This window comes from Falco cherrug, chromosome 5, assembly GCF_023634085.1.
Source record: "Falco cherrug isolate bFalChe1 chromosome 5, bFalChe1.pri, whole genome shotgun sequence".
Classification (NCBI taxonomy): Eukaryota; Metazoa; Chordata; class Aves; order Falconiformes; family Falconidae; genus Falco; species Falco cherrug.
In genome coordinates, this window is record NC_073701.1 from 29,064,406 (window position 1) to 29,077,754 (window position 13,349).

At 41.4% G+C, this 13,349-nt stretch overlaps 1 protein-coding gene across 1 annotated transcript in view; it reads left to right on the plus strand.

The window, feature by feature from the left end:
- The first annotated feature begins 79 nt into the window (after positions 1 to 79).
- Positions 80 to 13,349, plus strand: part of TRIM24 (tripartite motif containing 24) — a 64,795-nt gene continuing 51,525 nt past the window's right edge. Inside the window, exon 1 of the mRNA XM_055711025.1 lies at positions 80 to 612. Coding sequence (XP_055567000.1) covers positions 225 to 612 — 388 coding nt within the window. The 5' untranslated portion in view covers positions 80 to 224. The remainder of the gene's footprint in view (positions 613 to 13,349) is intronic.

A 13,349-nucleotide genomic window follows, 5' to 3' on the forward strand; every position in this document is an offset into this window, starting at 1 on the left:
GCGGCGGGGGGGGCGGGGCGCAGCGTGGCGAGGGGCGGGCCGCGGGCGGCCGTTGGCCGTGTGGCGCGGCGGGGCAGCCTCCTCCCGGGGCAGGCACACAAACACCGCGGGCCGCGCGGGGCGGGGGTCGGCGCGGCGGAGGCGCGGGCGGGAAGCGGCGGGGGGCAGCGGGACCGCCCCGCCTCCCCTCCCTTCGGCGCTCCGGCAGCGGCCGGCGCAGGACAATGGAAGAGGCGGCGGCGGCGGCGGCGGTAGTAGCGGCGGGGGCGGCGGCGGGGGCGGCGGCGCCCTGCCCGGCGGATCGAACGGGGGCGGCGACGCTGAGCGGGGAGAACGAGGCCGAGAGCCGGCAGGGCCCGGCGGAGCGCGGCGGGGAGGTGGCCCCGCTCAACCTGTTGGACACTTGCGGCGTGTGCGGGCAGCCCATCCAGAGCCGGCGGCCCAAGCTGCTGCCCTGCCTCCACTCGGTTTGCCTCCGCTGCCTGCCGCAGCCCGACCGCTACCTCATGCTGCCCCCCGCCATCCCCTCCTCGGCCGCCGGCACCCCGAAGGAACCGCAGCCGCCGGCGCCTCCCTCCTCGCCCGTCTCTTCGCCTCTGCACTGCACGCCCGGTAAGTGGCCCTTCTGCCGCCAGCCCCCTCGCCCCGCCCGGCCCGCGGCCCCCCGTAGCCGGGGGTGCCGCTCCTCCGCCCCGCGGCCCCCCCGCCCGCCCCCCGCGGCCTGGGGCGGTGGGAGCGGCGCGGCGGAGCCGGGTGCCGTGGGCGGGGTGCAGGTGCCGGGGCACCAGCCTGCCAGGGCGGGCTGCGCTCGCTGCTCGCCAGCGCCGGGGCTGGCGGGGGACTGTGGGCTGGTTTTGTTTGTTTGTTTCATTTTTATTGTTTTTCAAATTTCCCACCTCGGAAGGGAAGGCAGTAAATGCACTTTCCCAGGGCCTCTGGATAGAGAGGAGCGGTGAGAACCGTCCCGTCCCCTCCCCCCCCCCCGCCCCGGCGCCGGGCCCGTCTCGGGGGCCGCGGGCGGCCCGGGCAGCCTCCCGCCCTCGGGGTGCCCGCGGCGCTTGGCGCCCAGCGGGGCTTGCTTTTTCCTCTTGCGGGCGGGAAGCTTTAATACTGGGTGGTACGAAGGAAGAAAAACGTAGAGAGATAAAGGACTTCTTTTGGTTTGGTTTTTTTTGTTGTTGTTGTTTTTTTTTTTTTAGCGCTGTTTCTCGGCCGGCAGCCTGGGCTCACCTGGAGGGGAGCCCCGCAGGTGCCGCCTCCCTGGGCGGTGACAGGTGCGGGGGAGCGATAACACTTGCCTGTGTGACAGGCGGCCTGGGCGGACCTATTAATTAATAAATTAATGTAAAACTTACTTGTTTAATAGTTGTGCTGAAGGGGGAATGCCGCGGGGAAGTTTTGGTAAGCTCATGTGCTGACATAGCAGCTGATGTCGATGTGTTTAAAGAAATACATCTTGCTGTAGAAGATGTGTAAATAAACTCTTGCAATCTGAAAGTACTTCCCTAATGTTTTTCTTTTTTCCTGGCCCGTTTAGGTGTAGGGGGTCACTTAATTTTGTTAAAAGCAGCTCCATCTTAGAAAAAGGTGCAAACAAGCATCCTCTAGTGGAAATGTGTACAGATCCTGGAGACGCTTAATAGAATAGAGAAGTTTGATGGAAATTGAGCTTCTCCATAGGTATTATGTGGAGGCTGCGCTTACTGGATATGTAGCGGGGCTCAAGTGAAGGATTCTACAGGAAAAAAGGTTGGCCATTCTTAAGCAAGTATTGCCCGTTGACCTTTTAAATACATTTAGGAAAGCTTTACCGTCCCACCAGCAGTTCTGACCAGAAAGATTACAGCTTGACTACACAAAGTGCTTGCAGTAATTTGTAAAGGAACACCTTGAGAGAAAGAACTGTTTGGGACAATTAGAGAGACAGCCTTGGCTCAGAATATCTGAGAAGCTCCTGAGTATGTTGTTAGCAGGATATGCTGAGCCGCTTCATCTACATAGATGTCCGTGTTATTTATTCAGTCGTTAATTTTAGCATGTAACTTATGTAGTGGCCAGACTGCCTAGTCAGAAGTCCCAGAATGGGAAAATCTGTAAAATCCAAAGCCAGTACATTTAAGCTTGGTTGATTCAGGAGATATTGGTCATACATCTACAAGTGTAACTGTGAAGTTCTGCAGGGGAGCAACAGAAAAAGCACAAGCTTTGGTGTTTGATAAGATATTTGAAGATGCGATACTTGGAAATGAGAAAGGGGGCAGAGATGCAGCTAGCTCAAGGGTTGCAATGTGGACTGAGACAACATAATCATCATCATCATGCAAGTTTTGAGGTCATGAACAGCATAGCTCAATTCCCAAACGTTCTGTTTAAATATAGCAGAAATAGGGGTCTGTAGTAGAGTAAGGAATGAGATACATCATAAGAATGAAAAGATCAATGCTATTCAAACATCTGCTTGAGAGGACAAATAATAGATGAAAGAATGAATCATAGCAACAGTAAACTTGTAGCTCTGTTCCCTCCTTTTATGACTCTGTGAGTTGGTTCTGTGTGAATGAATGATACAATGTATATTCCTCCTTGTTCTACAAATGTAGATGTACTGGTTTTTTTGGCGACATTATTTTTACAGTCAACTTTCCTTTCAAGTTATTGTCATGCTTCCACACTACCATCCACTGTCCAATAGGAAGAAGAAACTTGTACAGGTCTCACACTTTCTCTGACATGTTCTTTAAATCTCTTCTTGTCATGGTTTTGGCCCAGTTAAAATCGTAGTGGCTGTGTACTGGCTAGCTAAGGGGTAACTTGATGATGTGCATTAGCTGCCGTTTTCCAGCAGATATAAAAAACTTGTAAACTTAAGTTAGGATTCAAAGAAAAAAAAATGTGTCGGTGTCTAAAGCTGATTATATTGAGGAAAAATGTTATGGCTGGAGGAGTTCTTAAATTCTCAGAAGATGGAAGGAAGGTCAGAACAGTGCAAATCTGTTGTCTCTTCTGGGAATATGCTGTGCAAAATGTTTGAGGCATGACTTGAAGAAATAAACTGAAGAGTATAAGCTTAGAAAGTTGGATAGTAAATGCCTCTCATGAGGTAGATTATAAGATTATTGTTACTAAACTGAAGAAAAAAACAGCAAGGAAGCTATTTGTGCTGGAAGGAATGTCCAAGGTAAGGAACACAATGGAATCATAAACTATGAAAAGCTCCTGGAAGATAAGCACACAGAGTGCTTAGCACATGTGCTGAGCAGTAAGATGCTGCAGAAAATGAAGCCTGAACAAAGATTGGTAGAAGGGAATCTTGTCTCCTACAAAGGAAAGGGTGTGATTTGAAAAATGTTTCACTGAGCTCACCTTGAGGAGTGTTGTGCTAATATCAAAATCAACTGAGAAACAGGTAGCTAAAGAGGAACTGAGTTTCAAGTATAATCTGGATATGCTTTTTGTCTTCAGTTAACTGTTTCGAAGCAGAAACAGTCTTTTGCTTTACTAGAACAATGCATACCTTTATCTTCCAACATACAAACAAGTTTACTTGGGAGAATGTTGATGCTCTTTCTGTAAAGATAGTAACAACTAATAAAGGAGTGCTGTGAAATTTTTTTAACACTTAAGGATCTAGAGTGAATTAAGAATTCAAGTGTTGCTCACTTGAATATGAGGTTCAGCATGGATAATGTCTTGACATTTGTCTTTGCCATGTGGAGGAGTTTCTGTGGTAGATGCCAATCAGTATTCCTCCTACAAAGGTAGGCTGGTGGTAAGGCCAGTTGGCATGAATGTACTCTATACTGCCACATGAATTCAGTTTTGAAATAAAATAATTTCTATAGAAAATAAAACCTGGTGTTTCTGATCTCTCTACCATTCCTGTAGTTTAAGGTGTTGCAGAATCAGCTGTGGGCCAGACTTCCATCGTCTTAGCACTGGGGGACTTGCTGCTTGTTTTCTGAATGTCCGATAGCAAGTCACTTGATGCAGGTGATACTTTTTTTGTTGCATTGCCAAAAAAATGGGTTGTCAGGTGCAGAATGTTACGACTGCAGGGAATGCTGCAAGAGCGGGTTTGTAAATGTGACATTAGCTTGTGAGCAAACATCTGCAGATGCTGCTACTAAGCATCTCAGCTATGTGTGTTTTCTTTTTGTTTCTCAAATGGCCATTCTTTACTGCTTCATTGTGCAAGTTGTAACTGGTGCATACAAGAAGGCTGTTACTAGAAATCCACCATTTGCCCAAATTTTGTGCTGGGTGGCACTTTAGTGACTAGTTGAGTAGTAGCCTATACTTAGTTAAAGGACAGCATTCATAATGTGGGAGTGTGGACATCACAGTCCTCTTGTGGAGTTTTTGAATGTGAAATGTACGTGAAAACTGGAAATCTATAGATTGAGGTTCTATTCCTGTTCAAAACTATTTAAGTTGCAAACATCCTTGTTTGTTCTTTAGCACCAATTTGTACATGAAATAGATTGGGAACTGGTGTGGGGGAAAACTTGTGAATGCAAATACATAGCAAAGTTTTATGTAGTTATCATGATTAAATCTTACTAGTGTCAATACCAAAAATAGAGGGATTTTTTTTCCTATGTTTTGACTATAGACGAACCTACTAGCAAACAAATCTGTAGGAAGCTGTTAAAAGCATGTAATGCTCAGGCACTCCCAGGATATAAATTCTTGGGGAGTGTCCAGACTAACAACTCAAATATGTTCAATACTTGCTGTTAATTACAGAATAAATACTTCAGAATTACTAAATAAGGATTTCAATGATGTTTGTTTCATATTTCAGCTTATTAATGTCCAGAAATATTTGTTTACCAGTACAGTTTGGAGGTCTATAAGGCATGGAATGAAGACCTAACCCTTGATATCCCCTCTTGTATGCGGGTAGCATCTGCTGTTTTATTATGTCCCACAGTCAGTCCAGATAACTTTAAACTCTCTCAGACTCTTATCTGATATTGATATCTGGACTTTCCAATGTCATCGCTTTATTTGACCTTGAAAATACAGCTTCTGGAATTAACTTAAAGTTTCTTATTTCTCTGTATGTAACATATTCTTTCCCTCTTTCAGTTTGATAATGATTACAATCCTTGTTTGTTATTTTGAAGGATATAATAGGTTCTTTGAGGCTTCTTATGAAGATAAATTTTTCTTCCAGATCATAGTAGTCAACAAAGACTTAATTTTTTTTTAAATCTACCTGCTACATACAATTATTTCCATTTCATCTTTCATATTGCCACTTGCTTAAAGTGAATTCTATCTTTGCCATTGCAAGGAGTCCATATTTTATTTATATGAGTATACACTCACAGCTGCACATATGTAGTCGCATCTATGCATTGTTTCACAAGTCTTGATAGCACCACAGCAGAAATAACAACTAAATTGTTTAACTTCTAACAAACTTAAGGACATGTGGGAGTGCTGATATTTGAAAAGAATGTTATAGAAATATGTATAGGAAAGATATGCCTAGTTTTCATATTGTTTTTAATCTGTGCTTGCTTTGAATTGAAAACTCCCAGAGATTGTGTATGTGAAAAACATCTAGCATTGTTACAGGTGAAATACAATATTATTGTTTTGTTAGCCTGTAATGGACATACCTCTTGGCTAAAAAGTTGTGAAACTAGTAAAACCTTGAAATATTAATCTGGACAAGGTTCTTATTTTTCTAACTGTAGCACCCTTCTTTTAGAAAAAGGTATACTTTCAAGATACATATGTTGGGATAGGATATTAATTGTACAAGTGCAGTTTGAAGTAGAGGATATATTTGCCAAAAATTCCTGCATTCTTTTCTACCAGGAATTCCACAAAAATCTGTAGAGGTACCTGTGTGGCTTTTATTAAGGTGGACAACTACACGATGCTGGAAGACTCATTAATCATACTTTCTTTGATATATGATTAATACAAGCATCTAATATATGCTTATTATCTTATATATCTACAAAATAGCATTTTGAGGGTAGATTAGATTCATTTACATTCCTGCTTCTTTCACCAACAGAAAGGTGGAGCTGAAGCAATCGGAAACATTGGATGAGTGTTAAAAACAACTTGCAGTGATGTAGCCAGGTTCATTTGAATTAGAAGTCTTTCAGAAGTTAGGCTGTCAAAGTTATAAAAATAGCTGAACTGTTCTGTGAATTTTTTTTAAGTGAAGATTTAAATCCTCAGAGGCCAACCTGTTCTGTTACAAAATTGTCTTATAATGTCGCTGGTAAGCAAATGGTACTTTTAATAATGGAAAGGAATCCTAGATTGTAATGTAATGGGAGAGGAAATATATACAAATGTATTAAAAATTCTTAGATATATATCTAGTTGAAAGTACATTGGGTTGTTTTAATGCATATGATAGAGATCTCTTAAGAAAATAACTTGTCAGAAGAGCAAGGGAGAATAGTGGTGCATCTCTTCATCAAGCGGCAAGTCGAGGGAGGAGTGCGCTCTTTGGGCTAGGTCATTCATAGGAGAGAAATGTGCTGAAAAGCTACTAGGCTGTGCAGCAGGCTTTTAAGTTGGCCTGCTGACTTCCGTGAGTACTACAAAGTGGCCACATTCACTCACTTTCACCCAGTTTATTAAATTTAAGAAGTGAATTTTGTTGTAACACTTGATTCTGAATGTAGTGGTGTTAAAGAAGCTGGTCTTTTGTAAAGGAAAAGCTTTCTGCCAGGGTTGTGTGAGTTTATGTTAACATGCTGTAGGTGGAATTTCCATGTTATTTAGTGGAATTTCCCAGTAATAGCAAACTTGCGGAGCTGGTATTTTGCCCATTATATCTAATTTACAAGACAGGGGAAAACCAAAACAAATTTGAAGTGAATTTTAATGTGAATGTATTTCAGTATGAATAACTGACAGTTTATGAAAAATCTGTTATTTCTGGAATTGGTAACTTAGACTATAAGAAGATTTTTACAATAAGATTAAACAATACAGTATTCTTTCACTGCTTTCCTAACAATAATATATTGGTCCAGGCTTCAGGTGAATATGGCCCTGTAGCTTGCATTGTGGACCTATGCAGATGATCCAGCTGAACAGAATACTAGTAAAATCTCCTACTGGACTTACTATTTCTTATTTAAATTTTATCTGCTGTAAAAGTTTAATGATGCATTCTTTTTTATTGGGTTAATGTAAGGGTCACAGGAGAATCATTTTCATAGAAAAATTCCAGTGATGCTGTTAAAATTTACCTTAGCAATTTGGTAGCTACAGTAGTTTAGTGTTTAAGCTACATGCTTGCAGCTCAAAGGTGCTTTGAAGATGTCAGTGTCGTAGTTGAACTGACAAAGTATCTACTTTTTTTTTCTAGTGGTCAAAGAGAATGTATAAAACCATAAATGTTTACCATCAAAGAACACATGAAACAGTTGTGTGAAGTAACTAAGGAAATCACACCATTCTTAACAAGAAATGGTCTTGTAAAGTCAGGTATGAAACCAAAGGTTGAGCCAAGGGGTGTTCCTAATTACTTGATATTGTCCCTCCAGTGCCTCAAGTAAATGCTTTTCTGAAGCTTTTATGTGGGAGAAGGCTGTATTACCTTGCATATGATAGAGGACTGGTGTTGAACAAGCTTTCTAGTTATTTTTGAAGTTTATTGGTGGGCTATGGAAAAGAGGAGGATCGTAAGCAAGGCTCGGCTGTTTGAACTGCACTCATGGCTTCTGAAGTCCATTGTTTCTAACAAGCATTTGGGTCATGGGCACAACCTCATTTCAAGAAATAAATCTGCAACTCCAGTGCTAAACCCTCTGTAAGTGGGAGTACGTGGACAAGAGAACTGAGCCTATAGCTTTCTGACTGTAGAAAGATTCCTGCTTCTGATTAATAAGTAAGTTGCCACAGGCAACCTTTTTTTAAAAAATGGCAGGTTCCCCTTTCTACTGCTAGTTCCTCAAGTGAATATAGTGCAATTTGAATAAAACTAGACTGTAGCTGAAATACCCTTTGAGCTAAAATGTTTACATATTTTTGAAATGGGACTCTGTATTTTCCCAGTGAGCTGACACATCTGTACTGTACATAGTGAAAAAGAAACAGGACTGTCAATGTAAATGGTGACTTGGAAAACCCCCCATATATTTTTCTAGGATGTCTACTTGAGGTCAGAAAGCATGCAATAAACTTAGTTCACTTAATATGCTTCATTCATGTTTGGGCATCTGCTATGGAGTCAGAACATGGTTAAGGATGTGTGGAGTTGAAGTTTGTTGAGCTAATGCTGTAAGCCAGCCTAACAGAAGTTCATGTTACACTTGGGCTGCTGCTGAACTTGCTGTCATGTTACTTCTAACACTGCTGGCTAGGGGAGGGAACGCTGGCAGCTGTGCAGGGAATGAGTAGGTGGGAATAAAGAGAGGTAGAGAGCTGCAGACTACTGGAGCTGGAGATTAAGACATTTTAAAGTGGGAGCAAGGTTCTAATTTTAAATGCAAGGTACAGTGCCCTGATAAAACAATCCAGCATCAGAGCTCTGTATGCAAGATTGGCCTGCACAGCAAAAGTGTGAATTGAAACGTAACATTTTTTTCAACCTGGACTCTGCTTTAAAATGAGTAAACTACTTACTGAAGTAATGAAGGAGTGTAAATTACATGCCCTCCTAGTCAGTTGGTTTAAAGAGAAGTGGATGTAGTTTGAATCATCTTTGCAAAAATTATGTGACTTGTAACTATTGTTTCAACAGTTTTCAAGTAAAAGTCAGAATTCATAGCATTGCCCAGCCCCATAGTGGTAAATTAGGGTAGCGGGCAACTGGTCAGTCAGAAGCTGAGATAAAGACAGTCTATTTAGCAGGCAAACTTTGTTGAATAGATTTAGACCCATGTAATGATTTGTAGTGTCTGGTAGCAGGACCTCGGTAATGGTTAAATGTCCTGGGAACTTTGCTGCCTTGAAGATTTCATACTTTGGGGTTAGATTTAGCTCTTTTGAGTGTTTATAGATTCCCAGTTTCCAGCATTAACCTTTGCTTGCTGAAGCAGTTGTTTTTCAGCCCTCCGATAAAAAGATCGGCAGTATCCAAACCCCCTTGCTTTCTAACCTTGCTGAAGTGGGGAGCTAGGTGCAGCTGGGTAAGGAGTCAGATATAATAAAACTCAGTAACAGCGGTGTATTCTTTACTGCAGCACGGGGGATAGCTCCACCATAAGTGCTCCAACAATATGGCAAACCTTTAGAGACTATATGCCATAAACTTATACATATTCATAAGATTTCTGAGAATGCATTTACATATACATGAGATTTTATTGAACTCATTGGCATATGCAAATGCATGGTCCACATGTGCAGCAGTCTTCCTTGCTGGTCTTTGGATGGTCATCAGGGTCTTCAGGTGAAAGCTTGCAATCTTCTTTACTGTGCCCACTGATTGACGTTTATTTCTGCAAACTCAGCTGTGGGATCAGTAGACCATATCCTCTGAGGCTATTGTTGCCATTCTCTTGTCTACATGGCCCTGTGTATTGTTTTCAAGATTGAGTTGTATACCATGAGAGTATCTGGGTACCCCCCTTATCTTACACCTCTCCCTTATCTTTTGTTCAACTAAGGTACTTACAACATCTTCCTTGTTTCTGGGGCCTTAATCCTTTTACCTCAGTAGCTCTGTTACTTGCTTTTGTCTTGTTTGGGTGGGGGTCTTTCACTGCATGTAAGCAGCTGTTGTGTTGTTCAGCCCATGAACTGTTGAGTTTACCAACGAGATCAGGGGTCCTCAAACTTTTTAACCAGGGGGCCAGCACATGGATGAAGTGGCAGGCCGGTGGGGGGGGGGGTGGGGGGTGGCAGGGGGGTTCTGTAAATACCGGGGGCTGGATTGAGGACCCTGGGGGGCCGTATCTGGCCCGCGGGCCGTAGTTTGAGGATCCCCGAACTAGAGGCTACTTGGCCTTCAATAGTTCTGTTCTCTCTTCCCATCGCTAGTAGTGAGAGGGGACTAGAAGAGTGTAACCTGCTGGCTAGCAAATCTTTGAAACCCCCAAAATAATTTAAATACTTCCATTTTTAGTTTAATCAAATGTTAAAGGCACTTAATCTCCTCTGAGAAGCTCTATTTAACTTTTCCTCACTCCCTTCTCTATACAAGAAATCAAATGTAGATTCAGAGCTCATGCTTTAAATCTTGCCCAAGTATTACCTCAAAATAGATACATAGAATTCTTTCCTGGGATAAACATAGGTGTAGTTTGCCTCCTATTGTCTACCTGAATGTGAGTCCAGAGATACTAGCAGCTCTTTCTTCCAGTACTACACTCCAAGTTGTAAAATAGAATGGTTATTCCCTGCTTCATAGCAAAGGCAGAATCCGATGTTGTGGAAGTATTTGGAAGAGCCTGACGTGGAACGTATGGGAAGGCCTGTGGTCTTCCCACATGTAACAGTGAAGATTAAACAAACAAACAAAAAATCCTAGTAACAGGGTCTTATTTTACATTTATTTGCCTGAACTTTTATTTGTATCGTAAGAATGACCTGCAAGAATTGCTCTTATCACTCAATAAATGTGTGTTGTGTAGGCTGTGGGGACTGGCACCATCAGTAAAATTGTGTGTATCTTGATGGCCCGAGCAGACTTAACCGATTCAACTGCCGATTTGGACACTTGGCTTTTTTTCTTTGAAATGGACTTATAACTGAGACCAAATACAACTTGGAAGAAAAGTCACAGTTTTAGCTCGTATTTCTTCTAGATTATTATCATTGCTGTTTAAACTCAATGGGGCCAAATATCTAGTCTCAAAATAGTCATTCCAGAAGCTGTTTTGGTGAAATAAGACTTTTTTATATGGGCATCCCAAATGGATTGAATTGACAGTCCTCTTCCCTCCATTCCACCCTTTGTGCAAGAGCTGAATGTAGTCTGGATTCCTTAAGAAGCTAAATGCTATTTTTACATCCTTTCTAAGGTCCGTTTAGCTGCAGTATTATTGTATTGTGTTCCAATCTGACTCCATTTATTGTGTGTGTTGTGGGATTTTTTTCCTGCTCCCAGTTCTGTTGGGATGAGACCAGATTTAGCAAGGTTTTCTTTGGCTGTCTTTTGACTGATTTAATTTTTTGAGAATACATTGTAGGTGCTATGAGCTGCAGGATGTCTGACTTCAAACCTTTGCCAAAATAGCTGCTGTTCTGCCCTAAAGTTGTGGTTGGTTTTTATTTTTTTCATTTGCCATTATGCCAGCCTAGTAGGTTAAGAAACTCGATGCCATGTTTGAAGCCTTGTGGATATTCCTTAAAAGTAAAGTAGGAATAGAAGTATAATCCTAGCTCATTCCCAAACTGGTATTGAAGGCAAGATGTAATCTTTCCAGAACTTTATCATCTAAACTAGTATATGACCAGTCTTTCCAGGCAATATGGCATAAGAAGGTAGAAAGAGATCAAGTAAATCTAAAGGACAGGTAAATGATGCTTATCAAGACCAGTTTTGGTAGAAGACTCATTTCCTTAAAGCTTCATTCTTAGTACAGAAAGCGTCATGCTGGGAAGGCACCTTTGAAGGAACTCTTCTCTGGTTTGGGGAAAATTAGGGAAAGCATAGGAAGACTAGATTTCTTCAGTGGATGTTCACGTCAGCCAACAGGGTCTATCTAGCTCATGGTTTAGTTATCTACTGCAGCAAGAGAGAGTATCAGGAGATATGTAATGGGAACACAAGCAGTATCACTGCCTCTGTAACCTGCTGTTTTCTGAGAGCTGTAGGGCAGCTGTTTGAAATCGCTGTCATTCTTACTTGATCAGTCAGTGCATCCCTTCAACCCAGAAGGAATATGTTCTATTAGTTACATTCAGTAATTTTCATATTAATGCAATGTCAGAGTAGAAGGAACAATGCTGCTTCTTAATTAATGCTGGTTCTTGGAAGCTGTATAGTCTATGTGGATCTCACAGTGCAGATACTGCTCCAACTTTCTGTAGTCTCACGGTTATGTGGGAACTGGAAAAATCTGGTCACCTTGCTTTTTAAACCCTTACAGAAGTGCTGTGGGATACTGGGAACACATAAGAGAGGAATATAAAGTGAGTTGACTTTTTATTTCTGTACATCCTGTACACCTGAAAGTTTGATGCTTGTAACTTGCAGATAACTTGGAGGGTATTCTCCTCTCTAATTATTTGGTTTAGAATACTGGGGGAATTCTTGCAATTAAACTGGATGCCCAATAGTGGCAAAGAGTATTACTGTACTTAAAAACATACATTTCTCTCCAGTATGATTCATCTGACCAGGTGTAGACATCTACTTTTAGGATGAGATGACTCATGACCTAACTATATTACCTAGGATTGTATTGACTATGAATGGAACTTCATGTAAATGAACACTAAGATGAATCCCACTAAAGATATTAAAATTTGGCAACACTGCAAGGAAACTTTATCCATCTTTCAAATGCCAAGTTTAACTTTAGGGACTCACTTCATTATAATAGATCAGTATTATTTTTCTGCTGCCATTAAGAGTTACTCTTTCATAGCTGCAAAAATTCACGTGACAAGCTTTAGCATTAAACAGCTTTTGAACATAAAAAAAGTAGTCAGAGTAGACTTGATTTGGGAATCTTGGGGTTGTTTTGCTCAAAAAATTCAAATGGCTTAAATCTTTGCTTTTTTTATTCCAATAATAATGACTTGCAGAGCACTCAGACCTATCTGATGGAAACTACAGGAAATAATACAAAAAAAAAGGTGCTACTTGACTCATATATCAGACTGGGAATTTTCATTAAATCCTGTGTCCTTCATTGTCTCGGTCCCTGTCAACAGCAAGCTTTAAAAAAATAAAATTGAGAAATCCTTAAAATATTTCCAGGTTAATAACGAAAGTGTTTGTTACATATAGACTTGATTTCAGCACAGATTAGAAATGTACCTTCATAAACATTCAGAATTTATTGATGAAGACATTCAATTTATCTTTTTTACTGTTGGGGATCTAAGTCCTGGGCATTGTACTTGTATGGTAAATGTGCTATTATAATATTGTCATTGAAGAATATATTGAAGAGATACTAATTAGCCAAAAATCTATTTTTTTATCAGATTGCCCTTTCTCTTTCTTCTCTCCACCCCCTCAACAAACACAATTACTTAAAGGCAGAATCTATTATTCTACATTAGCATATTATTTCTATGTACTCTTGAACATCCATTCCTTGCATATATAATTTATGGATAAAGTTGATGGAGTCTTCCATCATACTTGTTTGGTGCATCACTGTAAGCTATATTTTGAGATAGTTTGAAGGAAACATAATAGAGGTATCGATGACTTCTGAACTCTAAGTCTGTCCTTGAGG